Here is a 21,264-nt window from a genome sequence, read left to right as displayed (position 1 = left end):
CTATGCTACGATTATTCATGCTCGTAATGTTTATATTTAAATTATTCTAATGTTTTATTAAATATTCCCACTTGTATATATTTGTTTTTATTTACTTAGCAAAGTGTAAAATAATCTAAATAATTTAATTTCATTATTTAAGTTAATAAATTATATATATATTTGTCTAATGACTATAAATTTAAGCGTATTTAGATACAAAAGGATTCATAATCTCAGAGACAGTGGACGCATTGCTCATGTGAAAGTGATGAGTCCCGGGGACGGTATGGAAGCGAAAATCGTCAGACTGTTCCTTGATTTCTTCTAGTACGTCGTAGTAAAATTCTTTGGGCTCGTTATGTTTTGAATTCTCGCCTTTAATTATCATATAGGGGCAGTGGATTTGCCGCGCCAGTAATTTCAGATGGTCGTGAGTGTATCCCGTGTCGGTTAAAAATAATTTAACACGTGGATCGCGGTGGAAGTAAAGTGTACCGTCTGGTTTTTTAGTTACACCTCGTTCCATTAATATTTTACATAATTTTTCATCCAGTGAATTCCTCGATGCCTTTATCCATCGGTCTATCGCTTCTCCTTCGGGGTAACTGGGCACAGGGGTGGTGAGTTTTTCGTAATTGAAGAACTGGTTCCACTCCCTGGCAAACAACGGCAAGTGTTTTACAGCATTCATCGATGGGTACTTGAAGTAATCGAAGGCTACTACGAACTTAACGTTGTCAGGAAAGAGCGACGTGTAGTTGAAAGTCACCATGCCGCCCAAAGAGTGGCCTATGAGACCGAATTTATCCATACCGAAGTACTCTTTGATTCGGTGAATTGTTTGGACGTAAAGCAGAGTATTGTACATGAGTCCTTTAGGAATCCAGCTGGAGAATCCGTGCCCAGGGAGGTCGACAGCTATCAGAGATATGTCCGATGGCAGATTAACTGCCAGAGGATCAAAGGAACATGAGTTGTCTTGCCAACCGTGCAGAGCAATTATTGGCGGTGCGTCTGTTGGTCCCCAATGTTTACCTGTAATTACATTAATTTATTAAGGATCAATTAATTTATCAAGTCTCCAACTATTTCTTCCTTTGTTTATCAACTTACCAGCTAATTTTCCCCACGGTACTTTAATTTCAACTTCTTTAAATTTTTTTCCCGACTGTTGACTTGATAATTTTCGTTGCTGCGATGATAATAATTTTGACAGCTGGTTTTTGCTAACTTTGTTGTAAGTACGGACAAACATGTTGATTGACTGTGGAAAATGTAATAAAGTTAATTAACGAGTGACACTCTGTGATTAACTGTGATTGTCTATTAGAGAAAACAACGTGATAATGGTGGAGGTGGAAACGGACTTTGGACTTTCACGCAAAAAGTGTGAATAATTGAGACTGGTATAATTGAATACTATGGAGTGTGAAATGATTAAGTTGATGATTTATCAGCTGTATCATACCATTAGATTAAGGTTTGAAGCAAATAAACAAACAAGTTAAATAGATAACGAACCATTGCGTGATTAATGTAGAAAATAAACAGCAAACGTCACTGTCAACTGGATACTTGATGAGATTTATGTTGAAATTTGGTGCACTCTGATATTAGCAGGGTTAAAATTTAGATGATTGTGTAGCGCAGAATACTGGTCGTTGGGACGTGAATCTATAAACGTTTCAGGGTTAACTGACGCAACTTCACACTTTCTGATGCATTTTGTTTCTTTGGAGCGGTTTGTCAATGTAGTACTTGTTCACGTGTGATTCGCAGGTAAAGAATAGGTCAGCTAAAGATAATAATTTGGATCCAATCACACATGATGTATTTTTTTTGAATATATATACATTACCTGTGGATTCTTTTATTGTCTACGGAGAAAATATTAAATGTTTTGATTGAAAAATACACAATTTTTGACATGATCTCAGACGATGTGTCAGAACAATAGTTATTGTTGAGATTTTCTACGGCTGTATTGTGTACATAGTTTTAAATTAATTAATATTATGCTAAATTATTTTTTAAATAATGTATTAAAATACTACACTGAAATTATTAGATGATAAGATATATCCTTTTCTTATCGACATTGGATATTGCATGTGTGTACCGCAAGTTATCTTCAAGTTACGGACGGAATTTGGTCAACTTGACAGCAAAAAGTTGAGGTTAAGTTGACAGATTAATGACAATAAAGTTAGCAGACATTTAAGGCTCGGCCGTACCTAACGAAATCTTGAATTCAAGAATTCTAATTACTTTTTGAATATTTATGGGACTCGGATGATGAAAATCTTCCGAGGAAGTTCGTCTTTTGCTTTTAGCCGGAAGCTAAGAAAATTGCTGTTATGATAATTACTTAATAAATAATTAGAGTTCTTAAATTCAAGATTTCGTTGGGTAAGGCCTAGCCTTAACAATATTTGTTTTTTTTTTTTTTTTTTTAACAAAAAAATGAATATTGAAAAAAATATTTTGAAAAATTGCACTTATAGTTTGTCAAATTTTCTACAGGTGCATTTCTTTAGAAATATTTTTTTTTTATTACTACCTATGTTAAAAAAAAATTTATTTAAATTTCAAATGTCTGCTAACTTTACTGTCATAATAGATTGTCTGTAACTTGAACTGTCTAAGAAATTACAAAAAATACATAAAAATTTCAAAGACTTATTACTGTCTAAGAAATTCTATAGAAAATTTACAGAAGTTCAAGACTTGTGTAAAATTTATATAAAAAAAACTTGAATTTGAGATTTTGTCTTGTCCCCTTTTGAAAGACATCATTATGACATCTTAAAGTTGCCACTGTGCTATTTGCGGGTAAGTAGAAACTAATAATCGAATATTTAAAAAATTTTAATTCTAGTAAATACAACTCGGTGGCGTTTGAATCGTCGACATAAATTTATTTGACAATCACACAAACAGCAAGTTGCTGTCATGTTCATCAACACTTATATGTTCGATAAAAAAAATTAATATGTATATCCTTTTTTTATAATCATAGATAATAACAATAATAATAATAATAATAATAATAATAATAATAAATAGACACATGTGTATTTGAGGCCTGTTAAAAATAAAAAAAAAAATAAAATAAAATAGTGGTTATAAATTTTGATTATTTTTTTGAGTATAGATAATAATAATATAAAAGTGATGGATAAATAATCAATAATAATAATGAGTGACAATACCATACCAATTGTAGAGCCAACAATTGATTACACTAAGGTATTTTATTATTAAATTAAAAAATCAATTTTATTTTTTATTTTTTAAAAAAATATTTTTTATCTTATCTACTAATGAGTTAATTTTTAAGTGATAAAAAGCTAGAGATTTAAGTAACTAGATAATTTATTGCTATTGTCAAATTGACTTTTGAAATAAGTTTTTTTTTTTTAGTGTAAGTATAAATAATTATTATTATTTCAAATTACAGGTACCGCCAATTCATCAAAAAAGAACAGTATCATTTATAAATCATTTTATAGTAACGACAGTATCATTTTTAAATAAATTTGCATTGACATGCGAGGAAAAACTTTATGATTTTGAAAATAAATTGCAAAAGTTAGAGGCGGCTGTTGTTATACTTGAGTCTAGGGTAATTCAAATTATTTTATAAGATCAAATGTTTTAAATAGAACTAGAGTTTTAGTAATTATCAATTTAATTAAATAAATTATTACAGCTTTCATCCATACCAGGATTGGATGTTAAATCACCAGATAAAGACTGTGAGAAAAAAGAAAACGAGACTGTTGATAATAATAATCCTGAGAAAACCACAAACACTAACCAAGATGTTAACGTGTCGGGCCACGACGAAGCAGATATAAATGAACCAGAGCCCGAAAGTACACAAGCCCAAGTACAAAACCAACCGTCTGATGATTTAGAACCGATTTGTACGCATCCGGTTTACCGAAAATATTTTAAAATGCTACATGTCGGTGTAGTGAAGCATGCAGTTAAGCTAAAAATGGCTCAAGAAGGTCTAGATCCATCTCTACTTGAGTAAGTATTATTTATATTTCAATTTTTTAAATTAATGAATTTAAATAATCATTTTTTTATAGTGATCCTCAACATCTTATTCCTAAGATTTCTGATACACCAGAATGATGTATCGTTTAAATAATAAATAAAATAAATTTATACAAGTATTTTTATACTATAATTATATAAATAAAATAGTTTATAATTATTTAAGTGACAATTTTTTTATTTTTCTTAGCAAATACAGCAGTAATTCCAATTTTAAAATTTAATTCTTAAACTTAAAACTGGATCATTTGCCCCTGTAACAAATTAAAAATAATTATTTTATTAGTATTAAGTACGATAATTATTCAACAAATGTCAAATCAATTAAAATATTAATTTTAATTCAATATATATTAATTAACTTTAAATATCAACTTAATTTTTCATACTGAAGTTAGCAACCGACTAATAATTTTTGAATTTTGTTTAAAACGATAAATTTTTAGTTCTTTTTTTTTTGGCAATTCATTTGTAGAAAAAAAATCCCAAAATTGTCAACTATCTGTTAACTTCAGTAATATTTAAATCTACTGAAATTTAATAAATAACAAAGAACGTGACGGATGAGTCTGTCAATTAATATTTGAATTGAATTGTTGAAGATAAAATAAAATAAATGAATTTAAAATATACAAACCTTCCTCTTTTTGTCACCACCAAGTTCGAAATGCTTGCAACGCTTAAGTGGAATTTGTTTTCTGTACTTGCACTCAGTACATTCCATCCTCAATACAATTTTCTTGGTAGTCTTGGCCTAGACATCAACAATAAATTAATAACATGACAAATTATCAATAGCAATATAAAATTTTACCTTTTTCCTGAAAATAGGCTTAGTTTGTCCACCGAAACCCTGTTGTTTACGATCATAACGACGTCTTCCTTGTGCCGCATGTCTTTCTTTCGACTTTTTGTACTGGGTGACTTTGTGTGGCTTGTGGACTTTGCATTTCTTGCAAAAAGTCCGTCTTTGTTTTGGCACGTTCACCTGAACACAATCAATAAATAATAAGTAAATCAATAAATTCATAAATAAATATTAAATAATCATGATAAAAAAATTCCAGGCTAGAAAAAAGGTTAGGACACGATGACATTCCCCAACAACTTTTCAAAGAAAAACTGCGCTAAAAATATTTATTTTTAAATTAAATAAATAAACATTTACACGCTCTGATAAATTAATGACAATTATTATTAATAAGATGGTGGTTATAATTAATGATTAAAAAATATAAAATATAAATATAAGAGCCTACCATCTTGATTATTTAGGAGGGACGTGGAAAAGAAGTATTCTAGAGAGAGACAGGACAACGCAAGTCAAAATTAACTACACGCACGCGCTCTTTTAATTTCCATTAAAACGCATGCGCGGGCAAATTCGAATTACGCATGCGCTGCTATAATAACCTGGCACATGGTTATAAAAATTTTCCTTCTATAAATAAATATGAAATATCAATAAATAAAAATTACTTTGTTTTATTAATTAATATAATTATTTAATATTTAATTAATAAATTATTTTTTTTCAACCTAGAATTTGAATCTTTAAATAAATTAAAAATTTTATCTAATAAAACCGCGAATATTAAAAAAATGAAAATTTACTAAAAATTAAAAAATAAAATATTAATAAAATGATGAGTCAATAATGGTAACATATGAGGTCACACATGATTGTGATTGTCGTAATGATATATACATACATGTATATATATATTTTTTTTCTTCTATTCGAGTAACATCGAGAATATACCACAATAATCTTAAACATTTTGAAAACATCATCCTTTTTCACACCTATATGTATATAAGTGTGTGTCGCTCTATTGCGACACCTATACTAGGTAAACAAAAATGATAAACTAACAATTTCATATTACTAGATTAAATTAAGTAATAACTAAATAAAAAAAAAAATCGCCGACAGAAAGATTGATCAATAAATAGTAAGGATTGATAGGACTATCGATTGGCCGGCTATTAATAGAAAAATGATAAGAAAAAGTAATTTTACAAAAGCGGTATAATCAGTAGCGGCAAAATAAGGCGGCATGCGGGACGCACACGTAGATTATTTGAATCCAGCGACATAATCTCAAACCAGACGCTCCTACCATCCAACGAACTCTCGAACCCCTCGCTTAAACAATAAATATAATTTACCACATTAACACATACCGCAATACCCGCTGATAAATAAAATTATCGATCAAATATATTTTTAACAATTATTATAAATACTAAAAATTAACCATCCATAACTATAAAATATTAAAATAAAATATAGCCAATCAGCGATTTATCGAGTTTCAAACGCGCGCCATCTTCATTTTTCAAACAAAGCCCCCAAGCATCAAACAACCGACAATGACAAACAACCAACAATCTCGAACAATCTCCAACAATCTTAAAAAAAATCCTGTAATCAAACAAATCCTCAAATTCCCCATTTAAATTTTTGAATTTTCAAAATTCGCGCTAAAAAAGAAATATCTGAAAAAAAAAAAAAATTAAATGAATACAATATACTATCTTTCATTTTTTAAAATCTTCTATTAAATCATTACATATTTTTCCCATAACATATTTATATAAACATATATATAAAAATTGCCTTTGGCCTATCTTGTCTTTTTTACCCCTTCTCTTTTTCCATATACATCTATCACATACTCCTTCCCCTATAAAACATTATAAATATTGTCCTCTTACTTGCTCTTTTATTCTCTCACTTACTCGCCCTCTCTTATTATTATCTCGCTTACACGTTCATTCTTACGCTCATTATCCTTTTTCTCTACTCAGTAACTCTTCACCCCACGCTCCCTTGGTCAAAACCCTCCCCCCCATTCTCTTTACTAGCAACTCTCAATCCCACATCTTGTATGTTAAGTAACGTACACACATATACATTTATATATGTTATGTATGAGTGAATATAGGGTATGTATATAGTACATAGAGTACTAGGAGTTCGCTACTCATTCGTCGACTCCCACTCTCTCGCGCGAGTACCATCGTCACTATTCGTTGCTATTCGTTAGGGTTCGCCTGACGACGCTGCGCTCTCGGGTATTTCGCCGGAAACCAACGCCGCGTGAGGACGCACGCATTTTTCTTCAGTAGTCTCCTCGTCGTGCTTCTCTCTTTTTTATAAACGCGTCCATTATTATTACTACTCGCAATCGTACTGTTAAATACACGTTCGCGCATTACCAGTATACACATACAATATATATATTTATATAAACCATAAATATACATTCGTATATATCATATATATACCAACCAACCAAGTTATTAATTAAATAAATATATATTTATTTATTTAAAAGTATATTTTTTATCACGCGTTTTAAAAAACACACAAATACGAAAATGAGTACCAATGATAAAGAGCCAGTGAACGTTGAGAAGAAGACGGAAAACGACAAGCCAACTGGGGACGCGAAATGCGATCTCAAAGGGATCAAGAGGGCGGCTGAAGTAAGTTTTTCAATATTTTCATATTTATTTATTTATTTTTTTTTTTTTTTATCTTCAATATTTATTATTATTATTTTTTTTTTACGTATCTCGTCCAGTGACGCGGGAAATTATTTCTCATACGAATTTGAATTTCACTTGAATATTATTTGTTTCCAGTATACATATACATCCAAACATATATATATGTATATATATTTTGATAAAAAAAAAAAAAAAAAATACTAGAGCGCATGGTGTAGTAATGGAGTTACGCGGGTAACCGACAACGACGACGACAACGGCAACTACCAAGACGACGACGACGACATGTGGGAGTAAATGCCGGCCGGCATTTTCCACCGGGCTCCATTTTTTTATATTTTTTTTATTACCATCCTTAAACACCTTGTTCTTTTTATATTTACACACATATACAAATATATGTATATATATTTCTAGTACATTCTACTACTTTCTCATATCTCGAAGTAGCCACAATTTACATGCATACAAGATAAAAATTATTTAAATGACAAATAGATAATTGATAAAAGAATAAAAAAGGTGTTAGAAGAAGTAGAGGGGAATATATACATATATATTATATATTAAATCCAAGTGACGCCATGAAATCGCGTGGCTTCGGTTGATCACCCCTGTTCTGTCCGTTCATCGTCACAATGCCGTCTATAATTACCTATTCCGTACTTATATATTATGTTACTAGAGAATGTATCAAAGCAGATAAGCTGAGCCCGTAGCCCCGTCATCAGTACGGTGTTTAAATGTTTTAATTAATTTAAAAAAAAAAATCCATAAATAAATTCATTTTTCGGAGCCTTGCGCGCCATGTGCTCAAAAAATCGTAAATTTTTTAACTTATCAAGCTGCTAATGCGATTTTTATCACGATTATTATTATTAATATTATTATCAATATCTTTTGTCATTAATGATTAGATTTTTTTATACTCCAATTGTGTAACAACACGTAGCTCGAGCCTTGTTGACGCTAGACGCTAGTACAGCCGCCATTTTAATTTACCGCTGTCACAATTACTGTATACACAACAGCGTCGTTTAAATCTTCACCTCCATTTTCTCCCGCGTTTTTTATTTTTACTCCGTTACTTGTTCTGAGAATAATCCATCTATCAATTATCCATCGGCTATCAAACTATTTAATGAATGCTAACAATTATGGCGGAGTCGTTTGAAATTACAGCGTCCATTTGTCAAATTATTTTCGCGCGTACTTTTAAGATCGATTATTACTTTCAAATTCTTATTAATATTTTTTATTAAACAATTACATCTGATAGCATCTAATTATAATTAAATGACAATGTAAATTAATAGGTAAATGTCTAATTGATATATATTATGTAAAAAAAAAATGATTAGTGATAAGTCATTGAAAATTGTTGAATATTAGCAACATGCACGCAGCAAGCGGCAACGCCATGTATTATGATGTCGGCAGTCGGCGCTTCGCGCGCGTTGGCTTCCTCGTCTCTACCGGCTTGCCATTTGTTTCTCTCTTTATCTTTCTTTCATTACCTATATATATTTTATCCTAACTCGCTCTCTTTCTCTCACGGCCTCCTCACTTTACGAACTTTTGAGAAAACATCGCGTTCCTTTTTCGCTTTATTTAACACACACAATATATCTATATGTATTTTATAAATACAAGTTAAATAATTTATTCTGGTATGTGTACTCCGTTGATTGTGTCATTCAAAGACCAGCATATTTTTTAAATTAATGGGACATTGCTGATTGCATGAGTAATAATTACGAGTCGGAAAAATTCAAACCTCAGTACTTTCATTTGAATTTCGTTTCCCTTTTTTTTAATATTCAATTTAAATTTCTGTCTCATTTATATTATTATTGTAGCTAGTACTTGTACTTGTTCATGACCCCTCCCCCCTAAACAGTATTACCCATCTCTTCTCTTAAAAGTAGTAGACTTGGAACACTTGACGTGGAACGAATGCGGCTTCACTTCTTCTATCTTGTATCTCTATCTGTTTCTGTTTCTCTGTGTACTCTACACCTATTCGTACTCATTCTTATTACTGTGTGTATTATATGTACACATACATTATAATTTTTATTGTATTAGTAAAATGAAAGCACGCGCGCGCACAATCCCCGAGTTTAAGCTGTGTTGTACTCTGTATAGTAGTGGGAAAAGGCGTCTTTTCCAAGCTAAGATGAGCATACGACATGATTTACTACTTCTCTCTTCCTCTTTAACTTTCCAATTCTATCGATGTAATTCTTTCTCACTTTAGTATGGAGTATTTACTACTATACACATTCTCACCCACTTTAATCATATCCTACTACTTAACTCTTACGTCGTCAATGCTGTGTATCATGTAATAAATATGTGGTTGTAGGAGTAATAGTAGTAGTAGTAGTAGTAGTGTAGTAGTAATGCTCCTCAATCGTATTTTATGCGATCGATGCCGCGTAAAAGGGCCGAACGACCATCCAACCAACACGTTTTAAGATCACATATATCTAGATGTATATATTTTTTAGAGGGGAAAATAACGCGCGAACACGTTTAGAGATTCGTATACAATTGTCCTAAGATGACCTCCTTTAACGCAAAAAGTATAAATAAATTACTAATTTAATTTAATTTATTGATGAGAAATACAAAATTTAATTTCCAATAATTATCGATTTATCAATTTCCTATAGTGACCTATCCAATATTTGAATTATTAAATAAATATATCAGTAAGATAATTTTAAAAAGGATTAGTTTTGTAGTTGACATAGACAGACGAAAGTTTGATTTTAATATTTGAATAAATGGCGGGAAAAATTGAAACAGGTCGAGCTGATTTTAATTATAGACTCCGGTTACTTTTAAGAAATCACTCGTAATACTCAATTTACTTAAAGTTACAAATTACATCCATTCGTCATGTTAATTTTTATGTTATTCTTCCTTTATACTTTTTTTAATATTAAGGTTTGTTACAAATATTAAAATTTTTTTAAAAATATTTTATTTATTGCATACTAGTTTTTATTTTATCTTAATTACTAATTTATTTTATTTTAATTGATCAATTACTTATCCTATTTCCACATATATATTTAGATTTAATTAAAGATTAAATTATTATAATTCATTAATAAATTCAAATAATACATTCTTTATTTACCTACTTATACATATATATATATATATATATATATATATATATATTTATATATTAATCTATATGATTAAAAAGCATTAGGTTATCTCAGTAAACCCTGTGATTAGTAGTTGATACGTAATCATATATTCAAGTACTTGCTACATAAAAAATAACGCCACCTTCAATGAACACATAAACTAATTAAAAATAAAGAAAATTATCATTAGTACTTTGAACATTCATTTATAAACAATTTTAAAAATATATTAGATTAGTAACTCATGTAAAAAAAAAAAAAAGTTATGATAAATTTGAATTATAATTTTATTATTTTGATACTAATGACTAACTTTTTTTTTTAATAGGAAAAAAATGAAGACACAAAAAAACCAAAGAGGCAAGAGAACGGTGGTGATAATGACGTAGAAAATGAAGATCACGAAGAAGACGTTGACGATGAAGAAGAGGACGCTGAAGCCGAAGGCGAAGAAGAAGACGAAGTTGACAATGAAGCTGAAGATGACGACGAGAATGAGGGTTAGTTGAATCTTGATTTATATTCACTGACATTTATAAATTTTATTTTATTTATTAATTAATTAAATATTTTTTTGTTTATTCAATTAGAGGAAGAAGAAAACGAAGAAAACGAAGACGAGCCCGATGATGAAGATGAGGAAGACCAATCATAAATAAAATAAATAATAAAAATTTAATAATAAAGAAACAAAAGTTAATAAGTTACTGTTAAGTAAGTAAAGGAGGCACTGACAGATAGCGCCGTCGTCCATCACGAAAATATTTACAACTGAAACAATAACAGTAACAATATTCATAAATTTATCATTATTTTATTTATTTTGTCTTCATTAAACGGTTGACTTCAATGTTGACGTCTATCATACCCGTAACAAAATGAAATTAAAACCAATCTGTCAAATCCTCCTGGTCGAAAACTAACAGGGAATAATAATAATAATAATTAATAAATAAATAATAGTAATAATAATAATAAGAATAATAAATTGAGGCAATAAACAGAATTGTAGTGCGCTGATATTTGTTATCAATAATCACACAATTACTGATCTCGGCTCATTGCAATTCTGTTAATTTTTAAGTCTCATTAACCGATTATTTTTTAAAATTCAAATTGAATCGTCAAAATGTTTATTTATTCATAAATTCGTATTCAATGTTGTGTAATAATTTTTCTCTCAATTGATAAATCAATAATAATTTAATTTAGAAAAAAAAAAGTAATAAATAAATTTAAATTATTCAATACGAATTTAATTTAAAAATAAACATTTTGGTTATCGTATCAAAATTTAATGACTTGGTATTGTAACAATTGCCACATTTTTTGCGAGACAGTTTTATAACAAAACAATTAATAAAAATAACAACAAAAATAAAACTTATTTAAATAATTATAACAAAATAAAATATACAAAAAAAGTTCTATTGTATTTAAATAGTGTAAAATGAACATTTGTGGATGATGATGATGATAATGATGATGATTTTTTTTTTATTACATTTGAAATCAAATTACGTTTGTAGGTCGACGAATGTCTCCATCACATTATTATTGTGCGCGTGACTGAGTTTTAATAAATAATTAATAAAAATAATGAATATTTTTTTTTTTTATAATTTTTTTTTTTTTTTTTCAAACTGATTTATAATTAAAATATATAATTAAAATAGTGTAATAGTATCGTAAGGGTGTGAATTATTATTTTTTTTTTTCATTTAAATTATTAATTAAAATTTATGAAAAAAATTTACAAATAAATGAATAAATAAAATTTATAAACATATATATTGATGGCAACACTCAATCGTTCGATGATTTTTACAACTTTTTTTTTTGCTTTTGTAAATTATTCATTATTTTTCCTCAATTAATTTATAATAAGATTTTTAAAAAAGAAAAATTTATTTGTTTTATTGTAAATCATAATCATTAGCCCCCCCCCCCTTTTTATTAACTTAATTTAATAATTATTTATAACACCCGTTACGATTAATTGCAATGGTTCGCGCTCGAGAGTATGAATGAGTTGTGTGTGACTCACATTGCATAATAATTATACATAGTATGTATAAAGTTTATCAACTAAGAACATTTTATTATTAAAACGATATGTAACGTATGACAACAATAACTATAAAAAAAAAAATACTTAATTCTTTTATTATTTAGACCTGGATACTCAAGTATTTTCTATTGTTTTTTTTTTCTGAATCTAACATTTGAAAATTTGAATGTTATAATTTTTTTTTAACTTTATTTTGTCTATTATTTCAATTACTGTGACATTGATTTTATAATATTTGTGTACTTTTCATTTATTATTTTTCTTTTCCATTTATATGTATGATAATTGCAATACTGATGACTTAAATTGTAAAAAAAAGTTTATTAATTAAAGAACAAAAAAAAAGTATAAATTCTATAAAAAAAATCTTAAATTTTTGTTCATGAATTGGAACCCCGAATTTTTATTTAATTATCGAATTGAATTTTAAATGAAAATGATTTTTTTTTTAATTAATTATTTAATAATGAGAATACTTCCATGTTCATATTTTATGAACAGAATTAAACATTCGTTGACTGGTAAAATGTATGACCGTATTCTATTTTATTTTTAATTAATATATATAAATTATGGGGAAGAAAAAAATTAATAAAATGTCATCAAATTATCGCGTATACGCTGAGCAAAAAAAAAGTATTTTGAAATATGAAATATTTGTTGATTAAAAAATTTATTTTTACAATCAATAAAATATATTTTTTGTGGTAAAAAATTATTTTTGAGATGTAAAAATCAGTCAATATGTAGAGCTTGGAAATTTAAGACAGTTTTTAATTTTAAAAAATAGATTTGAACATTTTTTTACACGCGGCTAATTTCAAAAGTCACTAAAAAACTTATTTTTTTTTGTACGATTTTTTGTAAATTGTTTCATTGTATTTATTTATCAAAATAGGTTTTTTTCAAAAACTCGAACGCTTTAGGTGTTTCGTTTTTTAATATTTCTTCTCCAGTATCATAAATAATTTTTGTAAGTCGAGTTATTAAATTTAAATTTAAAATTATCAGTATCAATTTTACTCTAATAAGATTTTATTTTTTATCTAAAATTTGAATTTTAAATTCATAAAAATATTTTCTTGTTTTTTTTTGCTCAGTGTAACAGTTGAATTTGTACAAGTTAATAATACAGTCACTTGTTACTGTGCCGAAATATATGAATGCCTGATTTAAAATATTAATACAATAATGATAAATGTATTGTGTACATGCGTTACGATTTAAATAATTAGTGGCACTGCATAAGTAATGATGTCTTCTTACATAAAAATTTATAAAATGGTTTTAATAATTAGTTTTAACTGTCTAATTAAGAAGATATCACACTAATGTTAACTGTAAATTAGCTGCGGTAATTATTAATTTTATTATTAATTAATTATACAATAAATTAAAAATAAATAATTAAATTTAAAAAAATAAGTTTACGCGCCAATTCGCTAAGGTGTTTAAACATGTTTTAAATGTACAAATATTTTCGAAATGTAGTTGATAATTAAAATATACGATGGCGATAGATTTATTAAATTAATATACGGAATTTATTTATTATTTTTGTTTTTTTTTTCATACATAGGTTTCAATTTCTTGTATAGTTATCCGTAGTGATAATCTATTTGAATAAAAAAAAACGGAATTCAGTATAATAAATTAGATATATCTACAGCAGTTTAAATTTATATATGTATATATTTTTTTTGCCAGACAAATCTTATCTTTATACATGTGTATGACCATATATACTAAATCATTAGATAAATTAAATTTTAAACACATGGTTAATTAGCTGCTGCTGTTCCACGTGTCGTATTTGAGATAGAGAATTAAAAATAATTATTATTATTAAATTTTTTATTTTTTAAACCAAGAGATAAATATGTCCCGACTGCTCCAACTACTCACCTTTAATAAAAATATATATATATAACTTCTAATATAATTTACTTATTAATTTCTATGATGAATTATAAATTTTTATTAATTTATCAGGAAGTACCAAAAAAAAATTATTATCATAATTTAAATTTAATTTTTGATAATTCGAGTGTATGTTTTGTCTCATTACATTAGAATAAAAATTTCAAGTTCATTATTGTAAATTAAAAAATTTTTTTTTTGCATATTTTGAAAATTTGAAGTTAATTATTAATTAATTGTATTGTTGAGTAAATATATTTAAAAAAATAAGAATTATCATGAATTTTTATTTACTTATAGAATTAGTGAATACACAAAAAAAAAATTTCACTCGAAGAAAATTTTTTTCATTATTAATTTAAAACAAAAATTTTAGAAAGCGAAAAAAAAATTCTTGCGTCAAGAAATTTTTTGTCTTCAATTTATAGTGCAAAATATTTATTGAGCCAAAAAAATCCTGTTTGTTCTGTGTAGTATTAAGGTGAATTTAACTGAAAAAAATAATTATAATTTAAATCTTGATTTAAAAATTGAAATTTTTGATTTTAGTTTTTTTAATAAATACTTTTAATTTTTTTTTTATAAAAATAATATACAATAAAAATTAATAACTTTTTTTTCATATGAATAATTATTTTAAATCGTTGTATATTTGCGTTGACTTAAAGTATATGATAAATTAACATCACGACTTGTAAATAATTTAAATTCAAGCTATCACTTGTTTAAAAATATTACAATTTGCAGAAACTATAATTATTTATTTATTTACAATAATAATAATAATAACAAATATTAGGATTTTTCATTAGTTCAATTGAAGAAAAAAATCTTCATAAGCAGGTTCATTATTATTCGTCACTTGGTAGGGTTGACTATTGATTTCAAACTAAAAAATAAAAAATACAAATTATTGGTACAAATAAATTACAAAAAATTAAAAATAATGACAATTATTTAAATTACCTCGTCTCCTAAAAGTGACAATCCACTGTTCATCGTCTCCGACAATTGTCCATTAATGAGTTCCGATATTTCATCATCAAAATTTTGATTCGTCGGTTCTTTATCTTCAAGTCGATTTTGCTGATTATTTATATTTTCCGTACATTGTTGTCCTGAAGTTAAAAAAAAACGAATGATTAAAAAAATAAGAAATCTCAGCGACAAAACTTTTGATAAATTAATCACCTGTATAAGTCTGTTGAGATGGAAGAGTTCTATTGATTTTAAATAAATCCGGTGGCCTGTTGGGTATTACTTGTGTGCTATAATAAGGATTGCTATCATCACTGCCTTCATCTTTATCTTCATCATCATCCTCATCATCATCATAATTATTATTATCAATAGCAGGTTGATACGACGTTAAATATTGTTCTTGCTGGTGATCTGGCTGTTGTTGAACTTGTTGCCGCTGCCGTTCTTGGTAGTATTGCATTAATTGCGGCCGTGATTGCTGTTGTAGTTGACTATGCTGTAATTGTTGTAGCTGTTGTAATTGGTAGTTTAATTGTAATTGATGTTGGCGCTGTTGTTGTAATTGATATTCATGTTGTTGTTGTTCTTGATTCTGTTGTTGAAGTTGCGATTGTGATTGTTTTTCTTGTTGCTGTTGTTCCTGAATATATTGTTGAAATGGTTGGAAGGTTTTTCTATATTGCTGCTGTTGAACAAGTTGTGGCTGTAGCAGTTGTTGTTGTTGTTGTTGTGGTAGTGGTTGTAGCTGTTGTAACTGCGGTTGCGGCTGTTGTCGTTGTAGCTGTGGTAGTTTTTGTTGTATTGATTGTATTAAAAGTAATTTGTGTTGTTGTAGTAATTGTTGTTGTTGTTGTAATAACTGTGATTGGGGTTGTTGTTGTTGTTGTTGCTGCTGGTGTATTTGCTGCTGCTGCTGTTGTTGTTGTTGTTGTTGTTGATGCTGTAGTTGTTGTAGATGCGGTTGTATTAGTTGTTGTATTACTTTTAGTTGTTGCTGTTGATTCCGTGATTGATTTCGTTGTACTGGTGGCGGTAGTGATTGTTGTTGCTGTTGTTGTTGTTGTTGTTGTTGTTGTTGTTGTTGTTGTTGTTGTTGTTGTTGTTGTTGTTGTTGTTGTTGTTGTTGTTGTTGTTGTTGCTGCTGTTGCTGTACATTATTAATATTATTTTTTTTAATATTAATATTCTTCTTCTTCTTCTTTTTATTATTATTATCATCGTTATTATTTACATTTTTTCTACATTGTAAATCCAGTGGCTGCATATCATGTAGATTTATACCTATCGCTGATTGTTTATTTACTTCATTCACTACAATTTTAAAAAATAAAATTTATTAATAAAAATGATTAAATCGTAAACTTTAAAAGTATAAATAATATTTACATGTCATATTTTGATTATGTGGTCGGTAAAATAACAATCGCTTGGCAATATTTTTAGCTTCTTCAGTTATAGGTTCTTCTTCAGGAGATTCTGAACGTGTAAAGCAATTGCAGCGAGGACAATGCGCGGGAACAGATGGTGCAGCTTCTGACTCCAGGTCTATTACACCGGATGTACTGTATTTTTGCCTCTTACGTTTAAGATTAATTGAAGAGTCTGCAAAATAATATTTAATATTCAAAATATCTTTACATTATAATTCAGTTCTTCAGCAAGTTTTAAAAAAATCATTTTTTTTACCTGCCCCAACTGGAGTGAATGTAAATGGCAACGGTTCGCTCGCATAATGGTCCGATAATTTACGTAATTGAATAAAAACCTGAGCTGGTTCTTCAATGTTGACATTATGATAAGCTGGACTTTCAAATGCAATCGATATCTACAATATTATAAATCAATATTTAATTATTTAAATTAAAAAATTAAAAAAAAAGCTACCAAATTTTAATGATTATTTACCTGTCGATAAACATCATTAGAATTAAATTTAGCAAGTCCTTCCCAAACAATTTTGTTGTTACGCTTCTCAAAAAATACAATACTGATGTCATCTTTGGCAACTCTTTCACACAGAAGTATCATTGGTGTACCTCCAGTAGCAGGTGCACTGTAATGACTTAACTTAAGAATTGACAAATCACCCAACACTTCTGTAAACATAAATATTAATTGTTATAATCACAATTAAAACTATAATTACTTATAAAGATAAAAAAAATTATAATATTACTTTTGTCATAAACTGGCTCAGAAACTATAGGCCGCAAGGGTACGCTACATATTCCTTTGCTATCTTCAATGAACACTTGGAAGCAAAGTCTTACTGCTGATAAATCAATATCAGATATTGAATTTTTATGATTAAAGCCCGCTGAAATAATTATATTGATTAATATTTAATTAATAAATAGACAATATAAGGACACTGTTAAAAATTTTCCTTTTAATTAAAGTAAATTATTTAAAAGAATCTAATTTCAGTCCAATGCTGCGAATTAATTATATTAATTAAGTGGTGTGCATACTATTTTTACTAGATCTGCATTTGAAAATTTAAATTTTTCCCTCTTCTTATGGGAAGAATGGCGCATGGGCAAATTTTTATCATTTTTTCCCCATAAAAAGAAAAGAACGACTTTTTCGCTATAAACAGGAAAAAATTTTAATTTTCAGTGTAATAATTCATAATTTAAACTCTCATACTTGTAATTTGTTTAATTGTAAGTTAAAACCACTAATTTTATTTACACAAATGACAGTTCTGTATGCGATTAAATTTTATAAAAATTAGTGTAAATTATAAATAGTATTTATAGTTTCTGCTTAGTTATAAATTGCAAATTACAATTTAATAGTTGATGACACCATTAGTCTGAAATTAATTTGTTTTTGACTGGCTGCTGATGATGAAACTGAGTTTCAATGCAGATAATTATGAAAAATCTAGTGTGTAACTCAAAATGAAACACGATTTCAAATTACGGATGGTGTCAGCCAACTTCACCCTGGTCTGAATCGTTTTGTTTCATCCTTTGTCACACAATTAACTATTATTATATTTTTCCATATTAATTGTCTTTGAATTTAGAAAAAATTTTTAACAGCGGATCAAAAGATTATTTTTAAAAAAATTACTGTCAAAGGGATCAATACGAAGCTCTTCACGTTTTTCCAATGCCTCTTTAACATTTTTCTTCTTGACACACTGGACTCCCAGGTTTGGAAAATATACTACCTGTGCATCAGTTTGGTGGGTATAAATACCTCGGTCTGATTTATCTTTACTGACAATCGCATGGGGATGTGGTCTATGTGGCGAGTCCTTGGTGACACACGACACTATTATTACCGCACTACCATCAAGGCCGTGTATCTTTAATAAATATATTATATAGTTTTATTAAATAATTAAATATTTATAGTTACTATTAATATAAATAATTATTGTAACTTAGTTTTTAAAATAACTTGTAAATAAATATTAAAAAAAAAAAAAACAAGTAATGGCGGGAAAAAATAATTTGAATTTGCAAGGATATATTTTTTTTTATCATTTAGATTTATTCGGACCATCAACTTTTAATATCCGGAAATACATATCTAGACAAAATATAAGAGAGAAATTTTAAAAGTAAAAATTTTAAATTTAAAAAAAAAATTTTAAACTAAAGAGATCTGCATTAATTTTTGTAGATGATTAGCAGTAAAGTTAAAAAGTCATTTGCTAATAATTTGAGTATTTATACTGCAAAAAGTAGGAACAATTGATAATATTCTATATATGTATATACATATAATTGAACTTACTCTTGCAGCAGTTGCCAAGTAATTAAAACACTGGTTTGTTGTAAAAAATGAATTACATTAAACAATTCTTGATAAATAAAAACTTAATGATATTTTAAGTAAGTATCTAACTGTTTCTTGCAACTCTGTTGAAGTAGTTTACAAATTTAAATAGAACTAAAAACCAACCCTCCGTGTGACGTAAGCAATTACTAGATGACAATACATATCTATTATATGTATAATTATATACTATTATACTGTTTTGATATATAAGATAAATTTTTGTATTTTCGAAAATTTTTTTTTTTCAATCATAATATTTGTAAATATGAAATTTATTAGAAATTATTTTATAATTTATAAAAAAAATTTTAAATTTAATTTACATATTAAAAAACAATGTATACATATTTATAATAGTAATAATAATAATAATGAGTTTGAATATAGCAGATATCAGACAATTTATAAATTTTAAATAAATAAATAAAATCCGTGCGCTGATTATGAGTGTGAATGCAGCAGGTTTTAGACAAACTTAAAATTATAAATAAATAGAGCAAATAATTGATAAAATAAAATTTAAAAAAAATGGGCATTTAAAAAATTTTGAAATTAATAAATGCATTTTTTAAAAATATTATTTTTTAAATTATTTACTATATTTATTTATAATTTAAAATTTGTCTGACGTCTGCTGCATTCACACTCATGCGTTGATTTTTAAATTATCTCAATACGTATTTCTTCATCTTTTTTATACTCACATTTTATTTACTTATTCAAAAATTAAAAAAATTCATAATTATCAGTAACATTCACACTCATATGATAATAATAATAATAAATTACCTTTATTGTAGGCCAGCTTTTATGATGTTCAGTACTATTACAACCAACAAGACTTCCAATAAATCGAGCTTCACATTCATATCTAAATCGAGTTCTACTACAAGGTTGTTCAATTATTTCTGCATACGGATAATTACGTATTCTCTGATTCATTATGACACTTACACGTATTATCACACTAAATATTTAATTAAGTAATATAAAGAAAAACATAAAACCCCAAAAAATTACCCGTAATATACTCAAATAGTTTCAATAACCACAAGAAAAAATATTAACAATCACTCAATAAGTTTTAATCTCACAACCATTAAAAAATATATTTCACAATAACTTTTTAAAATAACAATTTTACGACTTGATACTAAAATTTATATATTTATAGTTGATAGTAAATATATTTTTTTTTGTGTCCGCTGAAAGAAATATTTTTATAATTTTCTTGTCAGTAAATTTTTCAATATAAATTTGTGATTTTAATGCTAGTGTTCCTGACTAGGCACTGAGTGAACTAAGTACTGAGACCCTAGTCGCCATGTACTTTTGTAAATGTATAAGTTAAATTTACAGCAATACTATAGACAAATTTTATGAATAAAGTATAACACTACAGAAAGGTAAGGATATTTTTGTGAAATAATATTTAATGCCATTTAAAGCTGAGCACTTAAACTTTAGAGAAACCCCTCAAGTTCTTGAGCCTCAGGTACTAAAACTTAAGCAAAGGCCTGGGTCATTTACATGCTTAAGGGTCACTTTTAAATTTTAAAATTGTACTCACTACAACTTATATCTGTCCGCAAAGTGAATTACAATAGTAGGAAATATAAACACGTTCATTGTAATTGTAAAATATGCACCTGTCACACTAAATTTATATTGTACACTTACTAAATTTTAGATGTTAAATTTTCCTTAATTTTTCGTAGCTAATACTTTCAAAATAGCGCGGCAATATTTTAAATAAAT

General features: G+C 27.5%; 5 protein-coding genes across 6 annotated transcripts; 2 read left to right on the top strand and 3 right to left on the bottom strand.

The window, feature by feature from the left end:
- Positions 1-54: 54 nt before the first annotated feature.
- On the bottom strand, positions 55-2,321 carry LOC103577539 (probable serine hydrolase). Of its 2 annotated transcripts, XM_008558218.3 has the most exons (4): positions 1,841-2,321; positions 1,504-1,777; positions 1,096-1,246; positions 55-1,017 (listed from the first exon to the last, which is right to left on the bottom strand). In XM_008558218.3, exons 2-4 carry the CDS (start codon positions 1,504-1,506, stop codon positions 182-184), a joined length of 990 nt encoding a protein of 329 aa, XP_008556440.1. In that variant the 5' UTR covers positions 1,507-1,777; positions 1,841-2,321; the 3' UTR covers positions 55-181. The 2 variants fall into 2 exon arrangements, with proteins under 2 accessions (XP_008556440.1, XP_014299724.1); XM_014444238.2 differs by lacking the exon at positions 1,841-2,321 and having other exon boundaries at positions 1,504-1,830.
- A 574-nt stretch (positions 2,322-2,895) lies between these two features.
- LOC103577538 (WASH complex subunit 3) lies at positions 2,896-4,209 on the top strand. Its single transcript, XM_008558217.3, has 4 exons — positions 2,896-3,231; positions 3,443-3,607; positions 3,695-4,020; positions 4,083-4,209. The coding sequence occupies exons 1-4, from the start codon at positions 3,181-3,183 to the stop codon at positions 4,126-4,128; spliced, it is 588 nt and encodes a 195-aa protein (XP_008556439.1). The 5' UTR covers positions 2,896-3,180; the 3' UTR covers positions 4,129-4,209.
- LOC103577537 (60S ribosomal protein L44) lies at positions 4,208-5,410 on the bottom strand. Its single transcript, XM_008558216.1, has 4 exons — positions 5,310-5,410; positions 4,865-5,038; positions 4,688-4,804; positions 4,208-4,304 (listed from the first exon to the last, which is right to left on the bottom strand). The coding sequence occupies exons 1-4, from the start codon at positions 5,310-5,312 to the stop codon at positions 4,284-4,286; spliced, it is 315 nt and encodes a 104-aa protein (XP_008556438.1). The 5' UTR covers positions 5,313-5,410; the 3' UTR covers positions 4,208-4,283.
- Positions 5,411-7,085: 1,675 nt separating this feature from the next.
- On the top strand, positions 7,086-12,890 carry LOC103577536 (acidic leucine-rich nuclear phosphoprotein 32 family member B). The gene is made up of 3 exons (XM_008558214.3): positions 7,086-7,545; positions 11,065-11,236; positions 11,327-12,890. Exons 1-3 carry the CDS (start codon positions 7,438-7,440, stop codon positions 11,389-11,391), a joined length of 345 nt encoding a protein of 114 aa, XP_008556436.1. The 5' UTR covers positions 7,086-7,437; the 3' UTR covers positions 11,392-12,890.
- Positions 12,891-15,383: 2,493 nt separating this feature from the next.
- LOC103577535 (embryonic polarity protein dorsal) lies at positions 15,384-20,864 on the bottom strand. Its single transcript, XM_008558213.3, has 9 exons — positions 20,296-20,864; positions 18,790-19,027; positions 17,885-18,025; positions 17,614-17,804; positions 17,395-17,533; positions 17,095-17,310; positions 15,919-17,019; positions 15,694-15,845; positions 15,384-15,616 (listed from the first exon to the last, which is right to left on the bottom strand). The coding sequence occupies exons 1-9, from the start codon at positions 20,446-20,448 to the stop codon at positions 15,536-15,538; spliced, it is 2,412 nt and encodes an 803-aa protein (XP_008556435.3). The 5' UTR covers positions 20,449-20,864; the 3' UTR covers positions 15,384-15,535.
- Positions 20,865-21,264: the final 400 nt, after the last annotated feature.

This window comes from Microplitis demolitor, chromosome 3, assembly GCF_026212275.2.
Source record: "Microplitis demolitor isolate Queensland-Clemson2020A chromosome 3, iyMicDemo2.1a, whole genome shotgun sequence".
NCBI classification, from domain to species: Eukaryota; Metazoa; Arthropoda; class Insecta; order Hymenoptera; family Braconidae; genus Microplitis; species Microplitis demolitor.
Note: the sequence above shows the minus strand (reverse complement) of the source record. Positions and strands in the feature narration are given on the sequence as shown.

Excerpts from the sequence above, each read along its gene's own strand:
- LOC103577536 (XM_008558214.3), top strand. The coding sequence starts at position 7,438 with ATGAGTACCAATGATAAAGAGCCAGTGAACGTTGAGAAGAAGACGGAA. Across the intron at positions 7,546-11,064 it reads GGATCAAGAGGGCGGCTGAA|GAAAAAAATGAAGACACAAA; the intron begins GTAAGTTTTTCA and ends TTTTTTTAATAG. Across the intron at positions 11,237-11,326 it reads AGATGACGACGAGAATGAGG|AGGAAGAAGAAAACGAAGAA; the intron begins GTTAGTTGAATC and ends TTATTCAATTAG.
- LOC103577538 (XM_008558217.3), top strand. The coding sequence starts at position 3,181 with ATGAGTGACAATACCATACCAATTGTAGAGCCAACAATTGATTACACT. Across the intron at positions 3,232-3,442 it reads CAACAATTGATTACACTAAG|GTACCGCCAATTCATCAAAA; the intron begins GTATTTTATTAT and ends TTCAAATTACAG. Across the intron at positions 3,608-3,694 it reads TTGTTATACTTGAGTCTAGG|CTTTCATCCATACCAGGATT; the intron begins GTAATTCAAATT and ends AAATTATTACAG.
- LOC103577539 (XM_008558218.3), bottom strand. Across the intron at positions 1,018-1,095 it reads ACCGTGGGGAAAATTAGCTG|GTAAACATTGGGGACCAACA; the intron begins GTAAGTTGATAA and ends ATGTAATTACAG.
- LOC103577535 (XM_008558213.3), bottom strand. The coding sequence starts at position 20,448 with ATGAATCAGAGAATACGTAATTATCCGTATGCAGAAATAATTGAACAA. Across the intron at positions 17,020-17,094 it reads ACATAATCAAAATATGACAT|TGAATGAAGTAAATAAACAA; the intron begins GTAAATATTATT and ends TTAAAATTGTAG. Across the intron at positions 15,846-15,918 it reads ATCTCAACAGACTTATACAG|GACAACAATGTACGGAAAAT; the intron begins GTGATTAATTTA and ends TTTTAACTTCAG.
- LOC103577537 (XM_008558216.1), bottom strand. Across the intron at positions 4,805-4,864 it reads AGCCTATTTTCAGGAAAAAG|GCCAAGACTACCAAGAAAAT; the intron begins GTAAAATTTTAT and ends GTTGATGTCTAG. Across the intron at positions 4,305-4,687 it reads GTGGTGACAAAAAGAGGAAG|GGGCAAATGATCCAGTTTTA; the intron begins GTTTGTATATTT and ends AATTTGTTACAG.